Source organism: Peromyscus eremicus, chromosome 5 (genome assembly GCF_949786415.1).
Source record: "Peromyscus eremicus chromosome 5, PerEre_H2_v1, whole genome shotgun sequence".
NCBI classification, from domain to species: Eukaryota; Metazoa; Chordata; class Mammalia; order Rodentia; family Cricetidae; genus Peromyscus; species Peromyscus eremicus.
In genome coordinates this window covers 68,220,025-68,235,503 of record NC_081420.1, presented here as the reverse complement: position 1 = coordinate 68,235,503, position 15,479 = coordinate 68,220,025, and the positions used below count along the sequence as shown (strand labels likewise).

General features: G+C 38.4%; 1 protein-coding gene across 1 annotated transcript in view; it reads right to left on the bottom strand.

Moving 5' to 3' along the window:
• Nucleotides 1-1,006: 1,006 nt before the first annotated feature.
• The window catches only part of Plxdc2 (plexin domain containing 2), a 394,952-nt gene continuing 380,479 nt past the window's right edge, over nt 1,007-15,479 (bottom strand). Inside the window, exon 14 of the mRNA XM_059263622.1 lies at nt 1,007-3,475. Coding sequence (XP_059119605.1) covers nt 3,359-3,475 — 117 coding nt within the window. The 3' untranslated portion in view covers nt 1,007-3,358. The remainder of the gene's footprint in view (nt 3,476-15,479) is intronic.

Here is a 15,479-nt window from a genome sequence, read left to right as displayed (position 1 = left end):
CTACTATTCTTTTCATTTCTCTATGAGGCTTCTCTCATATCACAAAAAATATGTTTGAATGTGTCTAAGAGATATCATATTTCCTTCCTTCCTTCCTTCCTTCCTTCCTTCCTTCCTTCCTTCCTTTCTTCTTTTCTTCCTTCCTTCCACTATTTCCTTCAAGAACAAGTAGTTCAATTGAAACATTATAGTACTTTATGGTAAAATGTTCTGCAATATTAGAAATGTGTGTAGCCCACAATGGTAGCCATGAGCCAAATACAGCTATGGGTCACTTGAAATGTGACCAGAATATTGAATATAAATTCTATTTAATCTAAAAATCACTAGCCACAATTGGCCAGTAGACATAATAGTAGACAGCACCTCTCTAGAGTATATATTTGACATACCTAGAAACACCCTAGAAACCTTACAGAAAAACATTTGTGCTCAATTGCCCTTTACCGTTAACTTTATCTTTCTATTTGTTAGTGTACTTTAAGGTCTCAACCATTCATAACCAAACCAATAGATGGCATGTACCATCAGGTTGGTTGATTAGTAACTCTGACCCCTGATCATTAATTACTCTTACAATTAAGGTAAAATAGCTAAGTTCCTTTGCAGCACCATTTCCTTGGTTTCTCCTTAAGGTTGTATGCATCCCACTGTTATTATTCTCATAAGAACACCATTGTCATTCTTTTTTCATGCTCACAGAATGTTGGCTAAGGTACTTGTGTCTATCCTTTGTAATGCATAATTCATATAAAGTCCACAATACTGGATTCCTTTTTGAAATTTCTAGAAACCCTATATGCCCGTCTTCTGAAGCAAACAGGATTCAAGAACAGACCAGGAGCACAAACAGAATTAAAGTTTCATAGAGCAAATAGACTCTGTCAATATTTTTGTGGATTCTTACAAAGCAGAACTTCTTATTCTCTCTCTCGGTTATCTTGGAAAGTATCCACACAACTTAGAATCCTTCTTGCTTCCAAGTCTCCCCCCCCCCCCGCCCCCCTTACTTGGTGCTTTGATATACTGAATAATTCAGAAGGTCTTGTGTATTCGTTTAAGAGAATTACCAACTGTTTTAAGTAAAATAAAATGAAAGGAGCTTTGAAAGGTATAAGGACAATAATACTACATGTTGAAATTATATTAAGAATGAGATATAGATGCAAAGAGATTTACGTGGCTGCCAATTCATTGCTATTTGTAGGAATTACGTTAGGAGTGAGATGTAGATGCAAAGAGATTTACGTGGCTGCCAATTCATTGCTGTTGGAAGCCATGCTTATTGCCAAAGCTTGTGAAAGCATCCTTATCTTATCCTAAAAGGAAAGTCGTCTATGTGTACCTTAGGTGTCTGTAGAATACCAGTTGCACCAGTTACATTGGCGAGTCATTTGGCTACTGCTTTCTCACCAAAACTATACCAACAAGAATAAGCTGAGATATTTCTTATAACTTGAGCATAACTGGGGCACAGATTGTCATCACATCCTACAATCATGTGGCTCTTCCATCTCTGTTTCCTGATACTTTTAGCTGAATTTAGGGAAAAGTGACCATTATCAAATCCTCCAAGGTGGAAAGCAAAATACATGTGACAGAAAAGAGCCCTCGATTATGTAAGAAACTGGGGATGATAACATGACATTCTGCTAGAGGATGGATGCTGTCCAGTGTAGACATTGTACACAGATTATAAACTGTCAGTGAAGTGGTATTGTTGAGAATCTTTGCTTTGTGAAACTTGAATCTGCAAATGTTGAGCGTTGTACTTTGTAAGAACCAGGACTTTTTCTTGGCACAGAATGCAAAGGTTTTACAGGTCAAGTGATTGGTGGAATTTTATGCCACAGTACCTGAACTCATGTTTAGATACATGGTTTACCTGAACAACTTTCCTCCTCGATTGGTGCATTTCCTTTCTTTAGATAGGGAAAATTTTCAAAATTTGGATTGCAATCAGATTATAAATGAGAATTCCACTCAAGGGACATATACAACTGCTTCTTTGAATCAAGGAGCGAGGGGGTTGGTATCAATGAAAGAGTGGATCGAATAGGTGGCAAAATGATACATGCTGCAACTAAATGAACCACTTCTGGAAGTGACATAAAAATATTCTAATATTAAGGATTATCTTACAATGTTGTGGAAGAAATGCAGTGATACATCTTGCATTTGTTTTGTCTTGATGACAAAATACACTCTTTAGAGCCACAAGAGCCTGCCTTGTGTTAGTTATAAACAAAATATATTTATATTTATATATATATTTATGTAACTACTATGTGCTTTAAAGAAAATTGCTGCGTGATTCAGCAGGGTTATTTCATTCTTTTTTTCCCCTATCACCAGGGATATGTTGACTTGAATAGTTTCTTAGACAGGAATTGACAATGAAATGTGTTTGTCATACAGACATGGTGATCTTAAAAAAAAAAAAGAATATTCAAAAATTCCTTAAGATACTTGTCTCAAAAAATTATCACACAGTTCTCCCTGTTATTTCTGTCTATTTCTGTTAGCCAAGAGCAAATGAGGCTTCATGGGGCTCCAGGTGGGAGAGGAGGCAGTGCCTCTGAAAATGAAACTCATTTTATTCTGAAGTGAGAGAATGGAAAACCTCACTGGCTATGCCCTCCTCACTAGTCCTTAGCTTAACATTTGGAAACTGTGTCACAGCTCACAGAAAGGGTGTTCATTACCAAGGAAGAAGCAGGCATAGTGAACTTTTGAATAGATAAAAGATTTATCCTGTGAAGTAATGAACTTGCTGGAACAACTGCATCTAGAGCAAAAAATAAAACCCTTTTGCCGAAAGTCTGTTTTGGAAAAGATAGAAAAACCTCCATTTGTGTTTGGTTTTGCTCTCCTGTGAGCAAATCTTGAAACATTCATCATTGCTGTTTCCAGTGAAAGCATTCAGGCTTTGGAACATGGTTATCTTTGAGACATCAGAGAAGAACATTTGAACCAAAGGTATAGATCCCTTGTGAACTAAAGCTTTATTTATTATCATTATTTTTTTCCTTGATCCCTTTGCAACCCTGCACCTAAACCAAAAACATTGTCATCTTGTCACACTTCCAGCAAGTCCACAGATGTTCCTCATGAACCATGGATGCCATTCTACTAGGGAATCTTATATTCAGTGTACATGGTGTCTTGTACAAGTCTGAGTTTTCCTTTCAATGTTCCTGGGCTGGGCTCGTCCAGAAATCTTGTCTCCCTTCTGGCTACAGCAGTTTAGGGCTCCTTTGTTGTGGCTGCGGGTGTGTGTCTGTCTGTTTTAAAGGTATAAGCAAAGTTTAGTCTTAACACCTGTAAGCCAGTACTGGTGCTGCTCTGTCCTAAAATTTTAGCACTGCTCTGATACAATAAAACCTTCTTTCTCTCCAACTGGTTCAACTTCTGCATAGGCAGGATGTCCCGATCCTCTTCGAAACTTCATTGCTGGCCATCTGCTTGGGCGTCTCTAAAATGGGAAAGTACAAAAACAATGAGCATTACAGTGAGCTATTATCATCAACAAATCCACATTTACCAGTCTATGGATGTTGCTCAGTTGGTAGAGTGCTTGCCATGTTAAAGATGCTAGTTTCAATTCCCAGCATCATGTACATCAGGCACAGGTGGCACATTCCTGTAATCCCAGCTCCAGGGAGGTGAAAGCAGGAGGATTGGAAATTCAAGACCAGCCTGTGATATATGAGCTTCTGTTTCTCTCAAAAAATATTTTCTAAATATTCTAGGTTAACTTACCAATGCATCACATTAAGTGACCTTTTACAATAACCACCATTGGAATTAATATGTTCCCTGCTTAAGGTCCCTGAGCTCTGTGCTTGAGTCTACCAACATCCAGGAAGTGGCAGTCTATTGGCCACACCTACTCCCAAGTTTCTCAAAGGCAAAGTTTAATACATGCCTTATAATCATTTATGTCTGAAAAGTGCCATATATAACAAGATAAACTATGATTTTAATATTTACTTAGATTTCTGGATATATGTATTTGCCTACATGAGTTTATGTGCACCACATAAATGCAAGTGCCCACAGAGGCAGAAGAGTGCAGCTGATCCCCTGGAAATGGAGTTATAAGCAGTTGTGTGTCACCTGATGTGAGTTCTGGGAATTAAACCTGGGTCCTCTGAAAAAGCAGTAAGTGATGAACCATCTCTTCAGCCCTTAAAATTCATAAAAAACCAAATCAAAACAAAACAAAAACTCCACATTTTTGTGAGACAGAATCTTACTATGCAGCTCAGGCTAGCCTGGAACTTGTAAAATGGCTACCTCTGTCTTCCAAGTGCTGGGTTAAAGGTGTGAACTTCCATATGAAACCCTGATATATGATTCTCTTTTCTAGAAGTCAATACCAATATCACTTCCTTTGTCATCAATTCACTGACAAAGTAAGGTCATAAAATTCTCCAAACATTCCTATGGGTGTGGCTTCAATTAGCCGTTAGATAGCCTAGCAAATACGATAGAAGAAATACCACTCAGTCTTAAGAAATTGTTTATCAAACTAGGCACATCTATTTATGACTTTATGGTCAAACATTAAAGGTGTCAAATCTGAAAAACGGGACCCATCATCAAAGGTTATAAACAAACTTAAGCCTATGAAGTTAATATTGCATGTTAGACACTAATTCTAAAACTCGGGCTATCTGTATTGACAAGAGGAGCCTTTCTCTCCAGGGCTCTGTCTATCAAGTAAACCCACTGTGATTTCTAAATAGATGTGCTGAAATGAATTATTAAGTTACAGTCACAGAAGACACTAAAATGCATTTCATAGCCACAGTGACGCTAGAAATGATTACTCCATTTATCAAAGTGCCTGCAATTTTGGTGTAAATAAGGCAATAAATATTGAGGGAATTTTATTTCTGTGTAAAGACTTTTAATGCAAAAAAGGTTAAACATCAGTGTACATATAGTGGCACTTGGTATCTTGCTAGATTTGCTAATGACATGCCAACAACTATGATTAATGGCTGAAGGGAAAGTATTTCACATCAAGCAGGAACGAGTATTAGCTTTATGTTCTGGAAAAATGCCAACTGAGGTAATTACATTCTGCTTATTAATAATACTGTGTACCGTCACCATAGCACCATTTGGTCAGGAAGTCTAATGTTTATTAGCTGATTATATCTCATGAGGTAAGTGACACTGAATGATCCTTGCTACCCAAAAGAAAGCATTAAAACTACTATGCAGAGTAGCACAAAGCAGAACAAGGTGCCTGCAGTGGGTCTGAAGATCATCTTTGATGTACACATGTTGAGTCTCTCTATAGGTAGGTACTGTAACTCATGGTTACTATCTATTTTAGGGAAAAATACTACATGCCTTGGGGCCTAATGTATAGTTCCCATTTGGTTTCCATGACTTCAGAACTGGACTTCTCTAAAGCCATGACTTCCCCAGGCAAGCAGCATTGTTGATTCCTTGCTTCATATCTATTTTCTAAAAGGGAAAGATGCATAATGGCCTCTGGGTCCAGCTGCCAAGGGCAGTCCCACAAACTAATTCCCATTCCTAGCACCTAAAGATATTATACGCAGGGACTCGATTAAAATGAAGTACAGGTGGCAAGCAGCTGATGATGGCACTCAGGAAAGTTGCATATCAGTAAACTTTCCTAAGTCTATTTTTATTACTTATGCTAGATGATCATTTACATTATCTACAAACTTACAAAACTAGGAAACAGCAGCTGAGATTAACATGAAATCTATTTACTTACAAGGTTGATTTGCCTACTGTCTAAATTACTTCTTAAAATTCAATAGTTTACACATACCTCAGCCAACATTTCTGGACATGATTTTACTTTCGTCTTACTCTTAAAGCACAATATCATTAACAACATCAGTAGTGTTCATATTTTGTAAATTTTAGTTAACTTTCTTTTATATGAAAAGACTGTTGGTGGTGTTTATTGTATTGAAAGTTCATCACAGAGTCTTCAAAACAGTACAAGATTATTGGGCGGGGTAAACACAATACAAACTTATTTTCAGAAGTTATTGTTTTATTTTTTTATTTTCTAGTGCTAGGAAATGAACGCAGGGCCTTGCACATGTTGGGCCAGTGATCCATCTCAGAGATTCACCCAATCTATTTTCAGAAATTTTTACATATCCTTAAAGAATATTTTGCTTGATTTATTATCACTCATTTTAGAAACGAAACCAGAAATACCTAAGCAAGATTTGGAATCCCTTGAGGTCCTATCTCACACATGATTTAATTATGTAGTTGTTCATCACTCACCTACATTTCATTAGTAAAGTTGAATAAAATGGATACAACACAACTAAAAATTATCAAGATATTTTTCATTTATACAAAACTAAAATCTTATATTACCTTCTTTATGCTTAATTAAAAGAGATGGCATTTCTCACAATAATATGTTAAAATACATACAGGTTAAGTACTTATAAACTGAAAACTCAAAACCTGAATATTTGAAATACTTTTGTAGCACTGACAGAATGCTACAAAAGGAAAACTTCACACTATAAAAATCTGCTTCATGAATGAAATGAGAAAAAAATATGGTATCACCTCTAGTATACACAAGATATGTATGAACCAAATCAACCTGTGTTTGGAATGTAAGAAATTGTTTTTCCTTTTTTGTGTGTGTTCTTTCACAGTTCCTTGATGCCTCCATTTGATGACTAAAACTGCGAAAGCAGAGCGAGAACTTTGCCAACAATTTGCTGTCCTTTTAGAAGACCTTCACAAAGACATATGTCATTCCATAGCACAGAACAACCACACTATGGTAAATAAGTCATGTGATGTCTCTGGATCTTGGTTTTCCCATCTTTAAACTGGTATCTAATGTCTCCTTCAAGCATCTAGGATCTTCATTCTTGATTTCCTGATTCACTTTAAAGTCCAAGGGAAGACAGTAACAACAGCAATAATAATATCTCTGTGCTCTGATTCCTCCTGCCTTGGTTTATTATAGTAATCCTAAACATATGGGGAATTTACGTTCATTAGTCTCCCGTGAAGTTGTTGTTTTGTGCCGCTCGGAAGCTGTTCAGCTGTTTGAAGGCAGATAATGTTAACTGTGACATTAACTGGATGAGAAAGTATTCAGATCTCATAGAAAAGTGCTCAGTGTTGGTGCTGCAGTGTGATACATATCCCCAAATGGGCTAGGAAGGGCATGGGCAGAAGAGTCTAAAAATCAGGGCATTATCTTGCCCCTGCTGTGAACTCACAAGTTTGACTAGCGAGAATCAGCCATTTAGGGAAGGGATCCTTTGAACTTCTTCCTTGAATCCCAGACATTGCCAAATCTACTACTGTCTTTTAAGAATGGCCAATTCAAAGTGTTATGGGAACTGGCAGAGACCACAGGATCATTTGCTGGCAAAACAGAGTATATGCTGAAACCCCCAGCTTCAAACCAGAATGTATAGAATCCATTAGAAATACTATGCCTGCAGGGTAGGATGCCTGCAGACACAACGGAGTGCAATGTGTGGGTAACCTTTAATTTCATTTCTGAGAATTTATGTGATTAGTCACATTCAGGAGAAAATGTTCACAGTGGGCACTGAAGTAAATTAGGCAAGCAGGAATTCTCCTTAATTACTCCTTCAGTACTATTAATTGAACAGTCATCCATATTGTCTCAATGGTCCATGGTGAGAAAATTAGTGCAAATATCCACAAACAAACCTGTAGGGTGCACTCAGTAGTGTGCACAAAACTACGGTTGAAGACCTGTCCTCAGGTGCACAGAGCAGATAGACAGGGCTTTCTGTAGGCTTAAGTAGCTCTGGAAAGGAAATAATTAGCACTTATGTTAAAGAAAAGGATAAATGTGAAAGTCATGGGCCAGATAGAAGACACCTGTATATGTAACAGTCCTTGATAAGCAGCCAGTTGGGGTCAGCCATTTCATGTTGCTTTCCTCTGTGAGCACAGGAACTGGACAGTGGTTAGAGTCACCTTCAAACACAGGGCTTAGGCAAAGCCAAGTGTATCGTTTTGTTATGTTTCCTTATTGGAAAAACGAAAGGAACTGAAGTACATGGACATTGGTTTCTACTTACTCCCCTCTTAAAAGGCTTTCAAAGCCCTAGTCTCTTTTCACTAATACAACCTCACTAGCTCTCACTGGACCCTGAGGAACCTATGGCTGCCTCCTTCCTTCTCTTTCTTCCTTCCTTCCTTTCCTCCTAATTTAAAAATATTTTATGATTTCTTTCTTTAAGCATGTTTGCAAGCTTTGTATTTAAATCTTCATATCTCAATATGAGCCTAGCAATCACAAGGGAGCCTGTTTGCAGTCTGGGAGGCCTAGGAGTCTGCATTTCTGATCAGCTTTCAGTGCTATGGCTGCTGTACCATAAGGTATCCCCTGAAGAGGAGAGGTCATGGTTCTGGAAGGTTTCTTCAAAAAGGAACCCCCTCAAAATGAGTGGAAGAATATGAACTTTAACCTCCTGTACCCAGCACACAGATCTATCAGGAAATTAAACACACATTTTTTTTTTTGCAGTCATATTGGCTTTTCAACATGTAGCTTTGGCTGGGGAAAGGAAGGATATACTTTTGTTTTTCATACCTTGAAACATAGTCATTGGTAATTCCCTTTATTCTGGGTTGAGTATTTCTTGGCTTAGCAAGTTACGAGGCTGGAGTTTCAAGACTTAACAAATAATTATAAAAGACACCAGTTAAATCTGAATTTCAGATAAACAAATCACTTTTCAAACTGTTTAATTCCACAAACTTAAACAAAAAATGACTCATTCTTGTTTGAAATTCAAATATATTTAAGTGTCCTGTATTTTATTTGGCAATATAGCTGTGTGAAAATACTGGCCTTGATTTCCAGCCAATGAAACTTGCCATCTAATTAAAGTAAAAGACTTCTGTTTGACGCCGTGTCTCTGCCTCACGGACTATAGGAATTTTTTCCTTGAAAAAAATGTATTTTACATTAATTTTCTAGAAATAGCTATGAATTGCCAGCAATAACTCAATACCTATGTGACTTGAATCTTGAATGTTTTACATATTTCCTGTTTTCCTGACTTTAGTTTTTCATCATTTGGAAGTCATATATCATATATAAATTATAAAATTTAGAATTCTCCCCCCCCTTGTGTGTGTGTGTGTGTGTGTGTGTGTGTGTGTGTGTGTGTGTGTGTTTGCATATTTGTGTATGTGTGTGGTCTCCTCAGAGGCCAAAAGAGAATGTTCCAATGCCTGGAGCTGGAGTTCCAGGGGTTGTCAGCTGCCTCAAATGGGTGCTGAGAACCTAACTTGGGCCCTCTGCAACAGTACCAAGTACTCTTAGCTACTGACTCAGCTCTCCAGCCCAGAGTTCAGACTTTTCCGTTTGAGAAATGATGCTTTCAACATCTAAATCTCAAACACTTAATGCCTTATTTTCTTTCACTGTGAAGTGGTTTTCAAAGCTGAAATTAAAATCACTTTGGGAGGCGAAAGGATGACAATAACTGATATTGAGAGACCCTGATGAGTTCACTTCAATGCTCCAAAGCAGGACTCAAGCAAGCACATTTGATAAATAATCCCCAGAAAGCCAGTGGTAAACACTTCCCACTATCTTTTCAATCATCCATATCAATCATTTCTTTCCCTGAAACTGTCTGGGGTAGTCCTCCAATAAGGAATGCCACTTAATTCATCATCTTTACTTATACAAACCATCCATTTCTGTTTATTTCCAAAAAAAAAAAAAATCGGTCCAGATGCTCATGTGCAGATTAGAAGTCACTTCTTACCCAGCTGTGCTATTTCAGATATTTCCTGGTGTTCTATCAACCTCTCTGTACACACTTTTGAAACATAGCGGTCACTTCTGTGGATGCATTCTTGTGGTATCTGTCTATTTGTCCTGTTCTCTCCAGATATCCTAAAGGCTAAGGGCCACAGCTGCTCAACTCTGAACGGTCTACAGCAAAGGAGTACCAAAGACAATTTACACCTGGAGTGGACCCTGTTTTTGTAACACTTGTGACCTAACATTCCTCCCAGGGATAATCACAAAAGGACATGGGCTAAATATGAAAACTTAAAAAAAAATAAAAATTACTGTTCTATCTTTCTTCTGTTGCTGTAATAAAATACTTTAATGAAAAGCAATGTACGGAAGGGAAGGATCCATCACTAATGAGAGTTCAGAGCAGCAACTCAAGGTAAGAGCTGGCAACAGAAATCACAGAGGAATGCCGCTTGCTCCTTATGCTTATTTAGCTTCCTTATATGGTACAGGACCACCTATCTATGGATGGTGCCACCTCCAATGGGCTGCTCTCTCCTCTAGTAGTTAATAATTAAGAGAGATGCAGCCAAATGTCAGTCTGATTTAGACAATTCCCCAATCTAGGTATTCTTCCCAGATGATTCTCGGTTGTGTGTGTCAAGTTGACAATGAAATCAAGCTAGGAAAATTATCACATAAAATAAGAAAGTAGAACTGAATGTGTACTCTTTGACTAACAGAGAAAGGGACATGAAGGAGTATTGCCAAGTGAGTGAACTCCACCAAACTCAGAGGATAGTTTGTCCCATAATATCTGAACCAAATGTGGTAAGTCCTGTGTTCTCATCCATACAATTGTGATGCCAACAGGTTTCTCTGAGTCTACTTTTTAATACAAGTGTACAAAGTAGTACCCGGTGGGCTGGAGAAAACTCTGTGCTTGAGACAAGTGTCCAGGATCCTAAGTGCTTCAAATCCACTCTCTAAATGAATGCTTGCCACAGAATCAGGAACCAAGTATACAACTGGATGTTCTAGGATTAGCATCCATATAGCAGTCCATTTACTTATGGACAAAAATTGAAACTATGCTAAGCTGACGTTCACATCAACATTGTGTTAGGAAAACCCAACAATAGCAGAACATACTCTTTTTTTTTTTAATTTTTATTTTGCAATACAATTCAGTTCTACATATCAGCCACAGATTCCCTTGTTCTCCCCCCTCCCGCTCCCCTCACCTTCCCCCAGCCCGCCCCCCATTCCCATCTCCTCCAGGACAAAGCCTTCCCCACAGACTGAGATCAACCTGGTAGACTCAGTCCAGGTAGGTCCAGTCCCCTCCTACCAGGCCGAGCCAAGGGACCCTGCATTAGCCCCAGGTTTCAAACAGCCGACTCATGCAATGAGCACAGGACCCGGTCCCACTGCCTGGATGCCTCCCAAACAGATCAGGCCAATCAACTGTCTCACCCACTCAGAGGACCTGATCCAGTTGGTGACCCCTCAGCCATTGGTTCATATTTCATGGGCATGATTATAATGACCAAGAATGAGTGCACTTAGCCACACATCTATTACAAACACACTGCTACACTTATGGCATATACGTTGTGCTTGGAGAAAGTTATTCATTTGCATCTAAAAACTTAAAGAAGAGTTAATCAATAGTATTACCCCAAACCACACATGTAAGCTTTGAAACTGTATAAGATCAAGTACCCCCTTGATACAATATATGCTATGTGTTTCAAGGAAAAGCCTTTCATCTGAAGTTGAGTCAATAGAAATGGTTCCATGGATAGAATAACTATGAAGATCAGACAGAATGAAGCTCCCTAGTCGTGCACCACACACCCCTGCTACTTGGGGGACATATTCCTGGTCTTTAGAAGCTGTTAGTCCCTAGTTTTGTGTAATTTGTCTCCTTCAGCAACTTTAGTAGCCTTTTCTATCTCAAGTTTCCTTCCAGATCATTTTGAAATTATTCACTCTTCCCTTGATCATTTGACCTCACTCCACCTCGTATCAGAGCAGTCACCTAAGAATCTTAATGTCACATTGACCTGTACTGCGTTTATATCCTTTGGCACAACATGGACTCTCAATAGTCTCTGCCACCCACCCAGCCTCTCTTTACCTCACACCCTTTTGGCCTCGAAGAACTTTTATTCCATTCTTAAGTTGCTCTCTCATCTATCTGACAAGCAATTCTAAATAAACCTTCATCATCTTTATCAACAACTACTATCTATTATATTTTCTGATTTCAGATTCTAAGCTTCTACATTAGTGTAGAAAAGGTCACATTTCCAGATTTGTCCAGCACAAAGAATGTCACTCTACCTTCAGTTAGGAAGTCAGAATATTGTTTGCTAGTAGCATTCTCACAGCACACCCAGGACCCACCCATTCAATTCCCAGAATTTACCCCCTGCTAGTCTGCAATTCTGTACAACTCAAACCTATTTCCACTTAGAATGTATGCTTTCTTCTTACCCCAAATCCCCTTTTCTGTTGCATAATTTTTTTGTGTGCCCAATATTCTCATCTCAGTTAGGAAGTGACCTATTCCTTTCTCCTTTGCATAACTCTTTCATTCTCCCTGTCCCTTTTTCTTCCCTCCTCTTCCTTCCCCCTTTCCTCCCCACAGCTTTTACTGAGCCCAGACTGATCTCAAATTTGAGAACCCCCTGACCATGCCCAGCATCCTCTCTTCTCCTCTAACATCCCTGTTGCACTTTGTACTGCTTCTGAGCTTTTCATTTTTCACCTTCTTTTTGCAGCTTGATGACATATCCCACATCTTGTTTTTTTCTTTCCATTTAAGCTGGTCTGCTTTACTGATCTGTAAACAGTGAATGTTAGTGTGCTCTAAGTGTCATATCTAAACACTAATCTCTTCTCAGTGGGGTTTTATTTTTCCTCTCCGACTTCCTCTTCCACCATTATAATTTCCATATTTCTCTCCCGACTCTTACCTTCATCTCTTCTTCTTTGGTTGCTCCTGCAAAGAGGCTCTGCTGTGATTTGGCCACAAACTCAGATCCAGCTTGCCTCTAACCCTTCACTTTCCTTCCTACAAACATCACCTTCTGTTATGGCCAATTCTCTTACTAGAATAGTTAATTTCCTGGTTAATTGCACTCCACCTTTGTAGTTATCTTCAAGTCCTTTCTTCCTCATTTCACACAGCTAATGAGATAGTCAAGAGGTTCCTTCTTTACCACTACAGAACTGTAGGGGATTTAGAGATTGTATAACTTCTTGGAATGTCAGTCCCTCTATCTGTAACAGTTACTGTGCTCCTTGAAGAAACAGTGAGCATTCAAACAAAATGATTGCATATACTTTCAGATGGGCAAATGAAAACTTTAACTCTATCTTTAGAACTAACCCCATTCCACCTCCTCTGTAAAGGCCCAAATTCCGCTCAGCAACCGCCTCACACAGTCTTTGACAGAGTCTTTAACTGTCTTCTGAGGGTTCTTAATCACCACAAGTGGCTGAGTACTAATTTGTCATCAGACAGGCAATTTACTCTAAAGAAAAGTAATTTGCTGCGAGTGTGGAAACAAGCCGGCTCACTACTACCCAGTGACTGGGCCAAGTGACGAGACAATGCTGCTGTGGTCATAAATGTTCTAGTAAAATCAAATGTGAGTTAGTGCCACTTGCTTCAACAGAAAGGGGCCAAGTTCCTCAAGAAACTGCTCTCATAAAGTTATTTGTGTTGGGAGAACCGATGTGTTTCTAAGTCAAGAGAAAGGGAGCTGGCAGGTTTGGCTTTCATCAGCTTTGACCGCAGGGATGGTAAAAGAAGAGCTATTCGCTACCCTAAAGTAGTTGTGCACTTTAATCCACATTTGAATCACACAACTGGGCAACAATCTCATAGGATAATTTAGACTATCAAATCTGTGAGAGGACACTATTTGAAAATTCAATGTGATGTCTACCAGCTAGACTGGGACAAAAATAGATTTTTTTGAAATGATCAGTATATTTTGACATTCTTTAATTTGTATAGCTTTGATTGAAATTAACATTCTAGCACATGTTTTATCTACTTAAGATTTAATGGTAATTGCAGTAATCACATGCAAAAATAATTAGAAAATTATACATATGGTACATTGTTTGACTACAGTAATCATTTTTCTATGTATACATACTCAATGGCTTTTTTTTTGTGTGTGTGTGTTTTAAGAGAGCACAGAAAACTGGGAGGGAAAAGTGGTGTGAGGGAGAATAACTTGAGGGAAGGGAATGGGGTAGATTTGATCAAAACACATTATATGCATGCATAAAATTTTCAATAAAATGAGTTATATACTATATATATATATGTATCTGTATATACATATAATTTATTTTAAGAAGTAGTTGAAGTCAAGTGTGGTGCCCTATGCCTGTAATTCTAGTACTTGGGAGGTGGAGGCAGGAATTCCAGGCCACAGTTGGCTATATGAGGCCCCTTTTCAAAAGATAGGTGGCCAGGAGAGAATTATAGACATTTCACATACAAATTCTTCCCAACTCGCTTCTTCTCCACCTTTATAGAAATGTATTTTGCCTCCATAATATCTATGGTCCCCATTCTATTCAATTTTTATTCCACTTGGTGAATTTTCTGCTGATGTGTGACACTGCCAGACAGTGGAAGTTGAGCCTTCCTGGTAACTGCTGAGCATTACTTGGTCCTATTCATGGATCTCTATCAGAGTGTTACCAAAGACCCTCCACTCCCTGCAGCTGGAGTGTGCACTTGCCCCTCACTGACTCACTGCGACTCCTGGTCAATGTCTGTGTTTATTCTGTGGCTCTCCTGTTGACAGACCAGCCAGGTCTCTGCTTCCCTTTCCCTTTTCTTCCACAGTGATAAGACTATGATTATCCTAGGTAAATGCCTGCATTTGGCCTTTACATCATTAGCTGGTTCTTTTGTAAATGTTTCCTATTGGATTATGATTTTGATATGCAATTGTTCTTTGGGTTTTCATGTGGAAATTTGGGGAAAGTGTGCTGCTACATTCATTGCCAACTTCCTGGAATCATTCATTAAGCCCAGCTTTTGATGCTTAAAGATCTTTTGTATTTACCATTAAATACATTGTGAGTATCTCTATGTGATACTTTATAAATTTATTTTGGTATAATGATAATTTAATATTTTATTATACTCAAAATGTTACATATGATAGTTTAATATTTTATTATTAGACTCATCTTTCATTTCTTTAAAAAACATGGTTTTGCTTTCCTGAGATAACAGACCAAATGAATATATGCACGTGTGCTCTCTCTCTCTCTTTCTCTCTTTCTCTCTCTCTCTCTCTCTCTCTCTCTCTCTCTCTCACACACACACACACACACACACACACACACACACACACGTACGTATACTTCTTGGAGTTCAACAAAAGATACTGTATTTCCTTAAGAATCATGGAGGATAACTAAATAGTTGCAACTTTTTCTTAGTTCCTCTTGATCAAATTCGATGTAGTTGGATGTAAGTCATCTACATCAGCACATGGAGTTTAGTCTGAGGGAAGCATAAGTGAGGACTGTGCTTGTTAAGAGACTGGATGGGAAGTACCTTTACATGATAAAGACACAAAGATTACTGATGCCCAATAAGACCAGATTGGGCAAAATATCACTGTTAACTTCTGAAAAGAAAATGGGT